The 16,576-nt window shown below is 39.5% G+C and overlaps 1 protein-coding gene across 1 annotated transcript in view; it reads left to right on the top strand.

Moving 5' to 3' along the window:
* The window catches only part of OPRM1 (opioid receptor mu 1), a 52,791-nt gene extending 37,673 nt beyond the window's left edge, over positions 1-15,118 (top strand). Inside the window, exon 4 of the mRNA XM_010994022.3 lies at positions 12,268-15,118. Within this exon, the coding sequence (XP_010992324.1) occupies positions 12,268-12,306 (39 nt within the window). The 3' untranslated portion in view covers positions 12,307-15,118. The remainder of the gene's footprint in view (positions 1-12,267) is intronic.
* Positions 15,119-16,576: the final 1,458 nt, after the last annotated feature.

Below are 16,576 nucleotides of genomic sequence, written 5' to 3'. Positions count from 1 at the left end.
ATGTGATGGAGGAAACCCCTTCGTCTGGCAAGAACTCAGTTGCTTTAACTGTCACATTAGTGGGTTGAACCAGAAGGTTATTCTGAATAACAGAAATGTACGTGAACACCAATACATCAGTTAGCTAGAGTTCTTCTTGACTGAGCACACTGATCTTTTAGGAAGGTTGAGTTATAAAGACTGGATTAACTAATATAATTCCTGAAGCATTTTCTTGTGCTTGATGATCCAATTAATATAGCCAACTGATAAAATATAGCAGCATACTTTTTTTTAAAAAACTAACTCAGAATGATATGTCATTAATTTGGCTAACCATAAGTGGTAGATTTCTGGTTCATAACCATTTACCATGAAAAAGTTCTCACACCGAGATTTACTTCCTTTCTTATATAGCTTTGGGAGCTAACTATAAGAGGTGAATATTTCATTTAACTTTCTACCACACATGTTCTTACATCTACGTTTATGAATTTGAAATGCAGTTTCAACTGCATCTTATAATTTTTTTTTGCTTTTGCATTTCTTTTCCTCATATCAAACAATGTTTCACTGGAATGAAAATGACCTATAACAAACCAGTCATTAACTTTTGAATATCATTCTGATTGTTGTTACCTCTTGGTCAGTTACAATAAATATTTGCAAATTTATACAATTTTACAAAAATTGTAAAACTATTTTTGGGATGACATTATGAGAACTAGAAATTTTTAGAATAAAATATGTATAAATATTTCCTTTCTAATTATTATTTCCCTGGAAATCAAGAACCTAGAGCCACAATCATTGTCTGCTTTCTCCCTGTACACTTGAGAATTTCTTTCTTATATACTAAGAGTTCCTGGCTTTGAAATGAATAGAAATTTTTCATGATGAAAAGAAATATCAGAACTATATTATCTCTAACTTCTACTTTTACTGCAATAAAATTCCATATATATGGAATTCCATATATATTCCATATATATATATAGTGTGTGGATAAGGGAAGGCTAAAAACAGGAGTCATCTTGACTGCTAAATAATTGTAATAGTACTTTATCAAAATATGAATGGTTTTCCTGATATATATCAAAAGGATAATGATGCCAGTTTTCAAGACCCCATGTGAGTTTGGGCACCCCCATTGCAAGTGATGTTTGCTGAAGAAATGAATATCTATAAATATTAACCATACCTGGGTAGGAGATAAGTATGAATTTAGTGCTTGTTGCTTCACTGTGAATGAAAGGAAATTAAACACTTTCTTTCTGCAACACCTGCCTTATTAGGAACATATGCAAACACTTAGCCTGATAAATTAACTCCATGTAATTACAAATATCAAATAAATATAAGCTGAAAGTTTCATTATAACTTAAAATAATGGCCCTCTCAGTCCAAGAATGAATATGTAGAAAAATAATGTTATTTCTCTATAGAGAGTGTAGTTTATTAGGAAGGGAAGAAGGGAAGGAAGGAAAAAAAAAACCCACAGAATACATTTTGTGTTAGAATTCAGCCACATTCTTCCTACTATTCTGTTTTCCACATAGACATGGGAAACCCCAGGAAAACTGGAAATCTACAAAATCTGTGAAGCCCAGCTTGTTTCTTTTTTTTCTATATGCATTATCAAATCATCATATATGATCCAGAGTTTCCATATAATATGTCCAAGTCCCTTAACATTAATAATTTTTTTAAGAAATGAATAAATTTTTCTTGTGATAAAGTAAGTAACTCTAAGACATCTGACAAAAAAGAAAAAAAGTAAAGTCTATGGAAATTGACATTAACAAATACAACTACCTTCAGGAAAGTCAAATTACTGCAAAAAAAAAAAAAACTTGACAACAAGACAATGCAGTGAATAGTGGATGTGAAATGGAATATGGCCATATATTTGACAATGCAATCACCTATCTAACCCATCCTATAATTCACCAACTTAGCAAGAATATCTCATTCTTGCTGTTCTTTCTTCTTCTCCTTCATGTCAGCTAACATGTCTTTATATTCGAAAGTCCCCAAATATAGTTACATGTGAGCCCATTCGAATTTAAAACATCAATTTTTAAAAAGTGTTACTCTTTGGAAATAGATGAGGTACATGTCACTCACAGAACCTTAAAATGCTGCAGATGGAGCCTTGCAGAATGGCTAGCATGCACTTTAACAACTGAAGATCTTTCTGGTTATTTCAGAAATTCAGTGGAACAGATAGCGTTTCCAATGGCTATGCTAAAAGTAAATATCAACATCCAAATCCCAATAATGCAGTTGAATTTATCAAGCAGATTGTAAAATATTCACAGTTCTTAGGCTATTGAAACTGAAAAAGAATATAGATCATCTAATTAAACCTATTCCTCTTATAAATGGAGAAATTGTTGGCCAGAAACATACTTTTTATTGTATGCTTTTTTCTAAATTTAAAATATGATTGTGAGAGTTTTTTCAAACCTAATTTCCAAATAAAGTTTAAAAAAATTGTAACTAAAGAAAAGCATAATTATATTTTATATAAACTCTACTATATATAAATTTAATTTAAAATATCCACAGGTAAGGGCAAATTTTATAGTTAGATAAGAATAGCAGATATAATACAAAATCTCGAAACTTCAGATGGCTCATTTACTTAGCCAGACTCTACCACTGACCAGATGAATACCCCTGGGCAAGTTTCTGAAACTCTCTATATTTCAATTTCTTGCTATATCAGAATGGTCATAACTATAAAGACTAACATTTAGTTTTGATGTGAATGTGATGTGTACTCGTCCATGTAGAATACATAGCACAGTGCCAGGCAACTGGCCAATGTTACCAGCCTAAGCTACTCAGTGAGGTTTTACTGTTTTCATCTCCTCCCTTCCCTCTCCCCCAAGAAGTTGAATTACAGCTCTTGTAACAAAATTTTAAAAGAATGAATTAATGCTGCTAAAAGGGATCATAAGTTTGGTCTCTCCAAAGGACCTCTCAGTCTTGGCACTAGTGACATTCTGGGCCAGATAATTCTCTGCTGTAGGGGGATGCTCATTGCAGGACGTTTAGTTGCTTCCCTGGCCTCTACCCACTAGATGCAAGTAGCATATACCCATTGCTCGTTGTGACAGCCAAAATGTCTCCAGACATTGCAAAAAAAAAAAAAAATCAATTGAAAACCACTAAGGTAAAAATCAGTTGTGAACCACCGATTTAACCTGACCAAACTATGTTATAGATGAAGAAACATGAAGATCCAAGTTAGTCATACCCTTAAAGCAGTGCCTGAGAGTTGGAACTCGATCCCCGGTATCCTGATTTTAGTCTAAATCTTCTCTGAAATATCACACTGATTTCTCAAAAGAAGGTTTTCTTCTGCACTGCTAACCAGTTGCAAAGAATAAGATTCAATATTAATGGAAGACAAGAGGAAGGTACAATTCTTCAACCCTCATTTTATTCCGAGCCTTTCTTTCTGAGAAAAGATCTTCAGCCTGAAACACTGTTAAGAACTGAAGACCAGTAAAGGTGAAGATACTGTAAGAGAACATCCGGAAATGAAGCCAAATCTCCTGGAGATCTTAAAACATTAAGGTAACTTGTCAAGGAAGCACAGTCAATGAAACACAAATCATAACTTCAGAAGCAAAGAAGAGTAAGAGGATTCTTGGAAAACTAGAGGAAAGAAATAAGAGTCCCAATTTTAATGGTATTTTTGTGGCAACTGAAAACCACACAGACAATTTAGCTTTGCACTAATTGCTTTTAGAACTTAGATCAGATTATTAAAGTATATTTTGAAAGCACTTAGAAAGGAAGTAGTGACCTCTAGGGGGCAAGTTTTCTAAGAATTAGTTACAGCGAAACAAATTTTGTTTTTGTAGAACATAGAGAAATCATTGATACCTAGTATTAATAGTGTTTTTAACAAGAAATTTGATGAGTTCTTGTTAATTTCTGTAACATTATCCTTTGGTGAATTATGATCTGGATACAACAGTTCAATGAGATAGATTTATAAACTTTGATTCCCACCTCACAAGTCCCAACCAACAGAGAAATGCTGGATAACCTAGGTGACAGGATAAGGAACCAAAGGTACTAGGAGAGAAAGCGAAAACTAAAATTATAGCAGTTACTAGAGAAAACCTTTAGTCCAAAAATCCAATTGTAGAAAGATAGGATGTGAGTGATAGCAGATATTAAAAAATGTCATAGAGATTTTATTTCATGAATCAGCAATATGATACAGACCACCTCAATTCTTGCAGTTAAAATCACATCAAGAGAAGTTGAGTGTCTAGAACCAAAGAAACATTTGTGACGCTCTAATAGATAATACATTTCATGAATGAAATAAGCAAATTAGATTGTGTTCAGACACAAACAACCAAGAAGGTGAAAAGAGTTAAAATTCCTTAATATGACAAATGGTTGAAATAAATGCACATGATCATCTGGGAAACAGAAGACTCAAACAGGGCAAGATGGTTATCGTCATATACTTAAAAGGATGTAAGTAGAAAATTGGACTTTACCCAATACAACTCTGCTCGTTAAAGCCAATGGGTGAAACCACAGGGAAAGGGATTTCAACACAACCAAAGAAAGAATCTTCTAAGCTTTGAAATACAAGGATTTCTTAGTCACTGGAAGCTTCACATGTCCAAAGAGGAGCATTTTGCCTACATGAAAGTGTTAAGATTTGACATTTAGGAAATCAAAACAAATGACTCTCTCACTTTTTTTTTTTTATAGTTTTTACAATCTGCAATAGAACACTACTACAGTGAAAAGCTAGTATGTGGCCCATAAAAAAAAAATAGCTCTATAGGCAAATATTCAGAAATTTTGCATGTCTTATTTCGGTCATGAGGACCGATACTGTGAATTAGCATTTTAAAGGCCTTGAAAAGCCCTACTGTGCTTGTATATGTGTGTACGCTGCATTTAGTTTTTTACATATACTTGCATTTTGTTTTTTAAGCTAAATTTCTCAAATTTATCTAAGCACAGTCTCAGTTTTTCAGGAGATGCCTTGTAACATCTCACCGAATTAAAGTTTCCCTAAGCGTTTCAAAAAGCCCGCTATAGACCGTTAAGTCCGAGTGAGGCACAAATCAATTCCAAATTCAAGGTTTTACTAGAATAAACGGCTATGTCCCGTAATTCCAGGCACTAGCCAGGTTCTAAAGTTGATTACTGATCTCTCATTCTCATTCATTTAAAATATGTGGTCTAAATACAAACATGATACTGAAACTTTGTATCTCTGAAAATAGAACAGGTTGTGTTTTGTTTGGCTTTTCCTTTTGTTTTGCTTTGTTTTGAAGGCTGTCACTTTCTGGTTACAATCCTAAATGGGGGGAAAGTCTGTGTAGCTTTGGGATATGTTTTCACTGATTTAAACCACACATTGCTAGGAATAAGCCTTATAACTGACATATTCTTTTGAATGAGACATCTTTGAGGAAACTATGTTTCTTTTAAAAGTGATCTATATTCAGCTGCGAGAAGCATGCCAAAGTTTAAATAATTACACTATTTCTTGTGAAAGAATGCAAGGTTGGAAGCCAGGGAACCTGGGTTCCGGTGCCAGGCTGCTGATAACCAGCTGTGTGAGCTTGGCATCCCATGCTGTGACTGCTTAGAGGATCTCTTCACAGGCAGGACTTTCCCAGCTTCTTTTGACAACCAATGAATAAGGACTCATTCCTGGGCTTGATTAATTACCCCATTCAGACTCTGGGGCTGGCTAGCTTCTCCTAATGGACAACAAAAGTAACCACCAAAGCTTCCTTCTGTGAAAGAATTTACTATATTGAACAAAAAAAAAATCATATTAAAAGCAGAAGGACGCATCTGGCATATTGAGTCTGGATCCTTTGAACTACCAGATTCTTCCACCTCTCCCTGAATTCCCCTTTACTGGAGTGTGACCCAGTTCTCTATTATTTAGGTAAATAGAGATCTTTGCCTATGAGTCATCTGTTCCCAAAGTTTTTTTGTGGCTCCGTTTCTATGGCTTCTGTTATGAATGGGATTTTGAGGTCTATTACTGGCTGAAACACTGATCAGCTTCGGAAGTACCCAAGTCTGGTAGTGGCTTCAAGTGCAACTTTGGAAGACACCACAAATAGGAAAGGGGAAAAAAATGGAAGTGGAAGAGAATGCTACAAAGAGCAAAAAAAAATATTAAACTGGCTTTCCTCAACCAATACTTCCGGGTGTGTCACTTCACCTCTCAAGACCTCTATTTCCTCTCGTAGATTAATGGAATTGGAAAAGGCAATCTTTTAAATTCCTTGCAACGATGGAAAGCACACGCCAGTTGTTGTATGGACAGAGATTAAAAGTGCCTTAAATAAATTTCAGATTCTACCTAAAAGCTTTTCAAAATTTTATTTTTCAAAATAGGCTAAAAAGTAGCTCAAAGGGATTTGCTAGTTGACTTCCTGGAGAAATAAGAGTTTAAACAGCTGTTGGCAAAATTGGAAATCTGACGGTAGATTAAAATATTGTACCTATGTCAAATGTCAGATTTACTGAATTTATAACAGTGCTGTGGTTATTGTCAGAAAAGAAGTGCAGTCTGAGAAACTAGCAGGGAGTTGCAAGTTTCCAAAGGAAGTTTCTCACAGAGTAAGCAGGTCAGCTTGTGATGACTCCATGGGTGTCAAACATAGACAGTGTGACTCAGTGGATCAGAGGAAACAGCAGGAGCATCGGGACAGAGGCTCCGGTTGCCTTGCCCCCGTGTCCTATGGAGTGACACAATAGACCCGATTGTCACTATGCACACAGTTGATTGATTGCACAACAGATGAGGGGCCTAGAGCTAGGGCTTCAGTACATTTTGTAGCAAACAGTAAACCAACCCCTAGGAGCAAGCAGTCACAAAGAGATCATGCTGTGGTCCTCGTGTGGTTTGGCAGCAAAGGGTCTTCCTATGTGAGTAAAGAAACTACTTGGAGTCGGAAGACAGCAGCAGTTCAGCTCAGTCAGATGGAGTGTGCAGGGGTGCTTGGTGAACTGCCTTTCCCAGGAATTCACCGTCAGCTCAGCTTACTCTCATCTGAACTCAGTTTCATTACAATTATGCTCCCCCATCAGCAATTTGGAATAGACACACTGACAAGGGCTAGCACCAAATCTGCTTCATTTATTTCAGTCAGTATTTGTCTAGGGTTGTCATCCATAGAATCTCGATCAGCAGGAGCAGATCAGCCTGAGATTTTGACCTCAGGCATGTGCTCCAGAATCCCAGACTCAACTGATTAAGGCCCAGAGAAGACTAACAGGTCTTATTTCAGAAAACTGTGTAGCCTCTTCCTCAGGATATGCATGATTGCACCACTGTACTGTTAACGTATTCAAACTCAGCAGGAGTGGCTGGCAACCATACCAACCAGAAGGCAGTCGAAGGCCAATAAATGACTCACTTGCAATCCAGAGCTGAGCCTGACCTGTTGGTCCTCTGTGGCTTAATCCATCTCATTGGCTATGCTTACTAAAGTCAAGGGTAAGTTCCTGACCTATCTCCAGAATGTGGACTCCGATGCCAGGGAACAGTACTCACACCACTGTATGGATGCAGGGATTCATGTATCCTTCAAATGGGACAGCCTTCTTTACATGGGGGCCTAACAAAAGGACTGCGACCCAAGGAGTGGTGTCATTGCCAATAATTGCATGAGGTCAACGATGCACAAAGCCTCGCCCTGATGCCTAGCAGAGAGATATCCTGTGGCCCCCCTCTCTCCTGCCAACAAACATAGAACTGAAGGGGACGGGTTCTGGCTCTGGATTTGGATCACTGTCACAATGATGTGGATGACCCATGGAAGCAGGGACACCAAGTGCTTGCAGTTTTGACAGTCACACGTGGCATAACCCAAGGGCACCCAGTTGCCAGGAGAAGCTTATGAATTGGTATGAGCTTAACTGAAACCAGATTGCATCTATCTGTGAGTGTTTGTACACGTACAAGGGCTTCACGTTTGGGAGCTGCCTTTGACAACATTAGTCACAGTAGAGTGACCCAGGGCCAGCGAGCCCACGTGGGCTCCTCTAATCTCACAGCACACAGGCTGGAGTGATAAGCCCTCCAGTAGGGCAGGCTGGCAATCTAAGCTGTGCTTGTCTTGTTGCACTGCACTTCTGCACTTCACAGTGGACCATGTGATTACTTGGCAGGGCTGGAATTTGGAGACAAAGAGAGCATGAATCATTGCCCCTCTCCCAGCACCTCCAAACCCTGAGATAGTCCTTCTCCAACTGAAGTGGGTAGCCATGCCACAGAGGCCCCAGGGGATACCTCTTGTGGAGGCTGCCTCCTCTTGCAGAAATCTGTAGTTCAAAAAATCTCCGGGGCTGGACTACTGGGAAAGGTTGCCACACTGCCTCCTGTGTCTCCTGCTGCTTAGGTCCTCAGCCAAATTTGGCAGATTATCTGATAAACTATCAGACTCAAAAAAATGTATACATAGATAAAGCTCTTATTGTCTCTAATACCTGAATAATGCAATTAAGTGCCAAGCTATGTTTCTGGTAAAGGGGAGTCCTAGTGCAAAGAATATTTTCTTTACAGACTCACGAATCCACTTTTGAGTTGTAGTCCATGTTGCTCCCAAGATTTTGAGTTGGGTGGCTGATCCCTGTATCTTTTCAGAATTAATGAACCTTCCTGGGCTTTTGTGTAAGTTAGCATCTGCTAAATTCATTGGAGCTTATCAGCATATTATCATCAGTGTAGTAGGACCAAGTCACTTACAAAAAGAGAGAGACTTCTGTGTTTTGACCCACATGTTGGTGACAAATAGCAGAACGACGTTCAAATAATACTGCAGCAGCACAGTAATTATGTTTTAGAGGCTTAGCTAGGTAAATAATCTTGAACTTCAGGTGCCAAAGGGATAGAGAAGACATGACCAAAGTCCAAGATGGCATTCCAGGTGCCATCATGGGCAACTGATTCAGTTACAGTCATGATGTCTGGAGAAGCCAGAACTGCAGGGAATAAAACTGAGTTCAATTGGCAGTTATCCTCCATAAGCCTCCAACATCCCGTTAGCATTTTTCGCTGGCCACACAGCACAGGGCTATGATATCACAATACTGTATTTTTCATAAGTCCTGTTGCATTTAAGTCCTTGATCATGTTGTGGTTTCCTTTTCTACTCCTGGGATTCTAAATGACCTCTTTTATAACATAGGGAAGGGAACCAGAAGCCACGTTATGATCAACGTGCAGGCATCTACCATCACGTCCCTATAAGTGGCTCTTCCAGATCAGGACCATCTCCCCTGGACATAATGAGCATTCACAGAACAAGCGTATAAATTACCAGCACCATTTGCGCATTCAGCCTTGGGAACAGCAGAAGTGGAGTGCAGGAGGGGTCCAAATAGCCCCACCAAAAGGTTGCAGTCGCTTCTTTTCCTGTGTTACTCGCTGAATATGCGATTCTCACACCTCAAGAGAATCGTTAGTCATTTGAGCACAGGCACCAAAAAGAGACATGAAAGTTTACGTTCACCCCGACACTTACTTTTCTCCCCTACCCTCATTGTGCCTCCCTTAGGGGGTAAGGCCTTTTATCCTTCCTGGGAATGAAGATGGGTCACTTCTCCCCAGTGCACCTTACCCTTAAAGGCTTTCAAATTAGGATACAAATTAGAATCAAGCAGTAGAGATTCTGAGGGAGTAATTTACTCTAAGGCAGCCATCCAGCTTCCTAGTTCCTCCATTAGAAGAGATTGATCTGCATAAAGGAATCTGGTTCTCCAGAGACCAGCAGAGTTTCATGGACCTGAACAGCTAACAGCCTCCACGGAATGCACCATAGCCTGACATCTGGACCATATCCCTTTGGTGATCACAGCATCAGTCTCTACTATGGGAATCCCTATTTTAATAAGCATCTCCATTGCCTTACTGTTTGGAGCAGGTTGGATTTTCACATCCCGAGCTTTGTCTTGGATTGCAGATGCTTTGCCTTCTAGCACAGGGTCTCCCAACCAGAAAGGCAGTGGAGTGCTTCACCTTGGGGGAGGGGGACCAATCTAAAAACTCATCTCTCATTCTCTGGATGGGGGATCATAATCATGCTGCCATTCTGGGCAGGATAGACTCAGTCCAGAGCAGTTCAGTCCTCAGGCTTTGAATTGCTTCCTTCATGGGATTTCATGAGATTTTCATTGGCCTTGAGAAAGTCTCATTGGATTGGCCAAAATGTAGTCATTGAAACAAAAACCCACAGGAGCATTGGAGGGCATGTTCCTGTCCCAGTTAAGTAATCTGCACAGTGGCTTAAATGATGGGGCCTCATGTAAGACAGCCTAGATTCTTCCTTCAACCTCTGAGAGCATAACCTTCGCCCTTCATCAGCCACGGATCTGACAGCTCCTCAGTCTGGCGATCCATGTGCTCCTAGGCCTCCGTCCTTTCCTTCTCACCAAGTCTGCACATTGGTGCTCACTGTAGGGGCACATTACCCTCTAGATGTTTCTGGTTGTGACTTAAGACTGGATGCACTTGTGCTTCCTCCCTGGTGGGCCCCAGAGTGCTGTCCTCATCCTTTAGTCCACAGGAGAGCAAGCAGCAACCACGACACCACTTAGATTTTATCCTTCACCTCTCAGCCTCCCTCCATCAACTCAACTCATGTTTATCAACAGGTAGGACAGGGGGACCACACTCTCCCTCTCTCTGCACCAAATGGGCCAGAACATTCGCCACCAGCTCCCGAGGAGTTTCTTAATATACTCAAATCTCTTCCATGAGCCCTTGCCTTTTCTCTTTCAAAAACCCATCGTCTATCTTGACACCCTGCTTGTTGTACTAGCTTGGGAAGAGTCTCAGCTCCTTAGAAGATGGCAAGAAGTAAACAAGACTCCAAAGGAGATAACTGAGCAAGCAAGCAGGTTGTCTCACCACAAGGCTAGAGGTGCCAAACGTAGACAAAAATGCTAAGACATGTTATTACTCACAGCAGAGCGAACAACAGAAATTTAGCTTGGTGGTGCCTCCCGGCTCCCAACTCCCACAGGGCGATGCCATGGAACCAGATGGTGGCTGCACACACAATGGATCGTATCACAGTCGAGGAACCCAGAGCTCAAGTTTCAGTCCCTTTCACGACGAGCAATAAACCAGCCTCCCAAGAGCAAGCAGTCACAGAGGGATCCATGCTGTGGTCACCTTGACCTTAATTGCTTGTGTTATCACTACAGAAAGTGTTCTGGGTCGGACATCAGTTAAGCCTTACAGTTTGGCACAATCAGCAAGGCTGAACGGGAACAACCAGTACTCATGGCAGACTGCCTCTCCCACGGCTGCTAGTGGTCACTCTACTTCTTATTCTTAGGAAATGTATATGGAAATATTTAGGAATCAATTTAATATCAAATGGTTCAATAAGATAATGTGTATGTTTGTGTGTGTCTGTGTGTGTGGAAGGAGGAAAAAGAGGCAAGTGGGGTACAACGTTAACAGAAGGTGAGTCCAAGTGAAGGGTACACGAGTGTTCTTTGTACCATCCTAATTCTTGCACTTTTCCTGAAGTTTGAAACTTACCAAAATTATGTTAAAGGGAAAAATTCTCATTCCTTTACATTTACTATGCAACACTTCTTTTTTCTCAACAAAAATTATAACAACTCTGACAGCAACAATTATGTGTTAATTGTAAAACTTGTTTCATGTCTGTAATCCCCCCCTTATTTGAAAACAGCAAGCCACATTTTTATGTGTGAACAAATGTCGTGTTACTGCTCAACATACAGGCTGGCTTTACAATGGAGGTGGGGGTGGGGAAATCCGCTGCTTTAGGGGAAAATCAATTGATTTTGAGAACCAGGTGAAAAATGAAATTTCTTTATCTAGAAATAAAGAGCATAAAAGGGACTGCAAAGAGACGGCCTGCTTCTCTTTTGAAATTTTGGTCAAATCATGAATAATTTGAAGATAAAGCGGGGAAAGAGGGTCAAGAGGCAAAGGAGACACAGAGTTTGGGTTAAAATACATTTTTTCAAAGAAGCCATCAATAACATCCCTTTGATGACTAGCATATAATTCTTATTCATTAGTGTATACAAATCCAATAGCATATTCAGAATGACCCAAGAGATTAAATAATGTCTTGACATTTAGGAAAATCTCTGAGGGCTGCAGATGAAACTGTGTCTACATGAAGGTTCTCAATACAATTCTGACACACAGAGGATGCCCAATACATGTGTTCTGCAACCAATCTGAAATACTCACTGGCTTTGCTCTTTCTCTCCTTTCAGCTAGAAAATCTGGAAGCAGAAACTGCTCCGTTGCCCTAACTGGCCCTCATGCCATTGAGACCCTCCCTGAGCTTAGAAGCCACCATCTCTGTGGGAGCAGGTCGCAGCCAGCACGTGTGGGAAGGCTCCAGCTTCCTAGGAAAGTGCCTCCTCTGAGTCATCGAAACTCTCCTCTCTGGCCACTCCGCTCTGCACACGGGAGGGACATCCAATCTAAATTAAGCACTAGGAAGGCAAGAACTAAACCACAGTGAGTTGTCTTGTGTACATAATCGTGAGGAAGAAGCCCAAGGGGACCGAACCATGCTGCGGTATGTGCGTTGAGGTCATCGTCAAAGGTGGCCATTCTGTATGTAATATTGTTTTCAAGCAAATATTTATGAGCTCATCCAAGAAAAACCATCACCTGTTAAATTCACCATAGTAAATGTAAAGTAAATGCTACCTCTGATCAAAGCACCTTATGTGGAAATCCAAGACTTTCCAGCCTTCTGTAGGAGAATACTTTTGCTCTATTTTTGACCTTTAATGTTAACCTTCACTTTATCTGCAGTTAAGACATGAATTCCAAGTTCATTTCTTGGTTTTGCATTTTTTAAAAGAATAACATCTCTTACCTAGCTCCGTTTTCCCAAGGGAAGAAATTACCATGAAAGGTAACCTGAAACTCAGTAATGCGTCAGCTGCAAAGAGGTTGATTCTCGTGCCCTACAAGTACTTCCTGAGAGTCATGATGGGAGATTTTTCACTCTTAGACTTGCAGTGGTTTGCTCAGCTTTAACTCTGCAATTCCCTTGCTCCCATCTGAGCTTTGGAAAAAAGGTAACAGTGGGTCAATGAGCTCGTCACTTTATCCATGCAGGAAGTCAAGCACTGAAACTGCTTTTCATTTCTCAATAGTTTCTCCATCCCTGCGTGTTCCCTTTACACTGTGTTCTTTTTTTTTTTTTTTCAACTCTGCTCAGAATACTTATGCCTCTTGGATCAGCACGACAAAATGACAGATGTTTGATGTTGATTTTCAGAACGGTTTCAACTTTTTTAAAAATGTGGATCCAATATACTTAATCTCAAAATAGAAAGACTCAAATGACCACAGAGAAAAGTGGATGGTCTACTTTTCACTCCTGTGTAGTTACTTGGACATGAAATATTCACAATGACCCAAGAATATTTTCCTGAAGATTGTGTTTCTATCATGTTATCACCAATACATTGGTCTTTTTGATCTTGGCTAACTGTCAAGATTTCCTTTGTAAAATGTCAGTCTTCTAAGTAGTTTAAGACAATTCCTTCTCTTTGACTGGTTTTCTTTGGTATGAAATATAGTTAGAGATTTGGCAACCATCTGTTTTATTTGACCTCTAGAGGCAATCAAGTCAGATGACCCATGCCAAAAAACTCTCCACTTTGAATTTTTGTCTGCATTGTTTAAGTGAACCAAGTAAGTTGTAGTTTTCTATGAAGACACAGAAAACAGGGTGTGAGCTTCCCTTATAAGAATATTCCTCAGTCTACAAGCTGCCAGCAGACTCAACCTTACAATTTGTATTCATTCTTCAAGCTAAGAAGGCACAAATATGCATCAGATATCCAAGAGCAGTGTTTCAGGAAGACAGCTGTCATGGATCAGAATAAATGAGTTTATTGTCTCAGATCCAATCGGCTGTAGTTATATGGACCCAACCCATGTATCTGTTAGATGAGAAAAAGACAAAATCCCGGATAAATGTTTAAATGTTTCCTCCTGACGAAGTCTTATATTTGCCTCTAATCATCTCCATTTCTCAAATATAATGTCCCAGAATGAATATGCTTTTTTTTTAATTTTTACATTTTCTAATCAAAATAATTAAAATCAGGGCCTTAAAAAGAATGTTGAATAAATGCATTTGTGTATATACATTTATATATGTGCACTATTAGAGCTTCCACAAGTAAAAGGGATCATTCAAAGGAAGCACAATAAAGGAAAATTAAACATTTGTATATAAGTCACTGGGGAGGAAAGTTCTTGTTTTTACTGGGCCTTAAACACATGAGTTCTCTCAAGGGATGACGTAGTATTGCTTTCTGCTCATAAGGCTGTTTCTCAACAATCATTATTTCTGCCTAATGACCAGCTCTTAGCTAAGTAAATAATAAATTAGTGTGCTTTTGATATTTTTCATTCAAAACCATGTTTTATCATCAGTTTGCTAGAACTACCTTGAAATTCCATGACAAATAGAGAAGTAACAGCCTGGACCCAGTTGGATGGGTTGAACTTTCTCATGAAATCTAAAGATTAAGAAAATATAATGTTCTACTTTGTTCTTTCTTCTTTTATTCTTCTATTTCACCCTTGCCCTTATGGATGGGATTTCTTCCTAGTTTGGCATCCCAGTGATGCCAGCAGTACACATGAAACAGAAATGTTTCTTCTCGTCTGATTCCGGGCTGTGGAATTTCTCATCTCCAGGAGGCCTTCCCTCCTTTAGTCTCCACCATCGTGGTTATTTTGCTCCCACATCCGTCTATCTCTGCCAATCACCAGGGAGGAAAGAAAAGGGAGATGAGATCCAGGTGGAGCAAATGTGAGTCACCAGGAGTTTGCTGCCAGTACCCGTACTTGGAGGGGGGGGGGTCCTCAGAAGGAGATCTGAGCACACTTTTGTTTTAAACTTTTTGCTGTAATATTCTGGATCCACCTTAACAATCTGATGATGTCAAATAAAAGAGTTTAGTGGAGAGGCTAAAAGTTTGAGCTTCAAGGTCATCTAGATCCGTGTCTGAAAAAACACTGGCATTTTTTGGCTCTGTGGATTTGGGCAACATATTTCAGCTCTTTTAGCTTCAGCCCTCTCTTAGAAGTAAGGTCTATAATAGCACCCTTATTGAGTTAAGGTCTAGATCAAGTGAGATGATGTATAAAAAAGGCTTACCTACCGTGTAGCAAATGCTCCCTATTTGTAGCGAAAGTTATAAAAGAAAACTATCAAAATCAAAAGAAAAAAGAGAGAGAGTAACTTGGTGAATTCACTGGCAGTCACCTCTGATCACTGCTGGCAAAAAAACCTTGACAGGGACCTCTTTTGAGAAGGCAGGAGGCACCTCAAGCAGAACTTCCTGTGCTAGGAAGGCATTTCGACTGTGCCGTCAGAAGAAACAGGACTCTGAATTTGGCCACCTGAAATACTTCTCAACATTGGAATAGACAGTTGGCTGTTTTAAAATAAACTCTTCTAAAAGACAGCTTCGAGTTGGTAAGAGGATAGTCATTGCCTTAGATCATATGACATGAGTTGCTAAAACTGATATCCATTCACTTTTACATTTCATTATTGAAAAGGCACACTTAGCTTATTTACAGTGTGTGGCAAAGATGCAAGCTCTTATCATGCAATGCCATGGCATTTCTGAAATGAATCAAGTTAAATTTAATTTAATCAACATCATTGTGTCCTGGGCACTTGGGTTGCAAACATAAGGACCAGTGACACTGAGATTTTAGGATTATGAAAAGTGTGTTGAGGGTGGGTTAAAAGTGCGTTCTATAACAAGGTACTTTTCTAGTAACACTGGATAGCTACATATGCATTTCAAAGGAATTTTAAGAGTTCAGAAATCATTGAAATTAGTTATATAATTCTTTGAAAGCATCTCTTGATTCACATATATGAAAAGATGATTGTAGACCCTGAGCACATATTCAGAGAAAGATCAATTTTCTGGGTTTTTTCCTGTCACACATTTAACTCAAATTTAATAATATACTCACTTTGCATTTCCTATTAACTTGTAGTAAATGAGAATTCCATTAAAATCTCTACCTGGAATTGCACCTAAACTTTACAAAGTTAGAGAAAAATTGGAAGAGTTACTGTTTCTTCCGTGCTTTGAGAGAAGTGCAGGTTTGCACGTCATAGAAAACCCACCTAGAAACTAGTGCCTCGAGTTCTAATATCCCCACGTCCCAGACCCCGGACCTCGGAAATCCAGTCCTACAATCTTGTGCACTCCACGGAGTGAGCTCCTGCCTACTCTCCCAGCCCCCAGAAACTTGGCAAGTCTCTGATCCATTCATGTCCAAAACAGCTCTCCAGACACTTAAAGACAAAATGAAACTCTACAGCAGTAGATTAAGCTAGTCCTAAAATGTACTACTAGGTGGGAGAGAATGTGGAAGGTTTATTATTTATTTGGACAAACTGAGACAAGAACCAAATAGAAGCAATATGGGGTAAAGAAGAAAGGAGAGGGTTTACTCATTTTTATCTTACTACCGTTAGAATTATTGGGCATCACACTTCACCGCCACTCAGAGAGA

This window comes from Camelus dromedarius, chromosome 6 (genome assembly GCF_036321535.1).
Source record: "Camelus dromedarius isolate mCamDro1 chromosome 6, mCamDro1.pat, whole genome shotgun sequence".
Taxonomy (NCBI): Eukaryota; Metazoa; Chordata; class Mammalia; order Artiodactyla; family Camelidae; genus Camelus; species Camelus dromedarius.
This window is presented reverse-complemented; position numbering and strand designations above follow the sequence as displayed.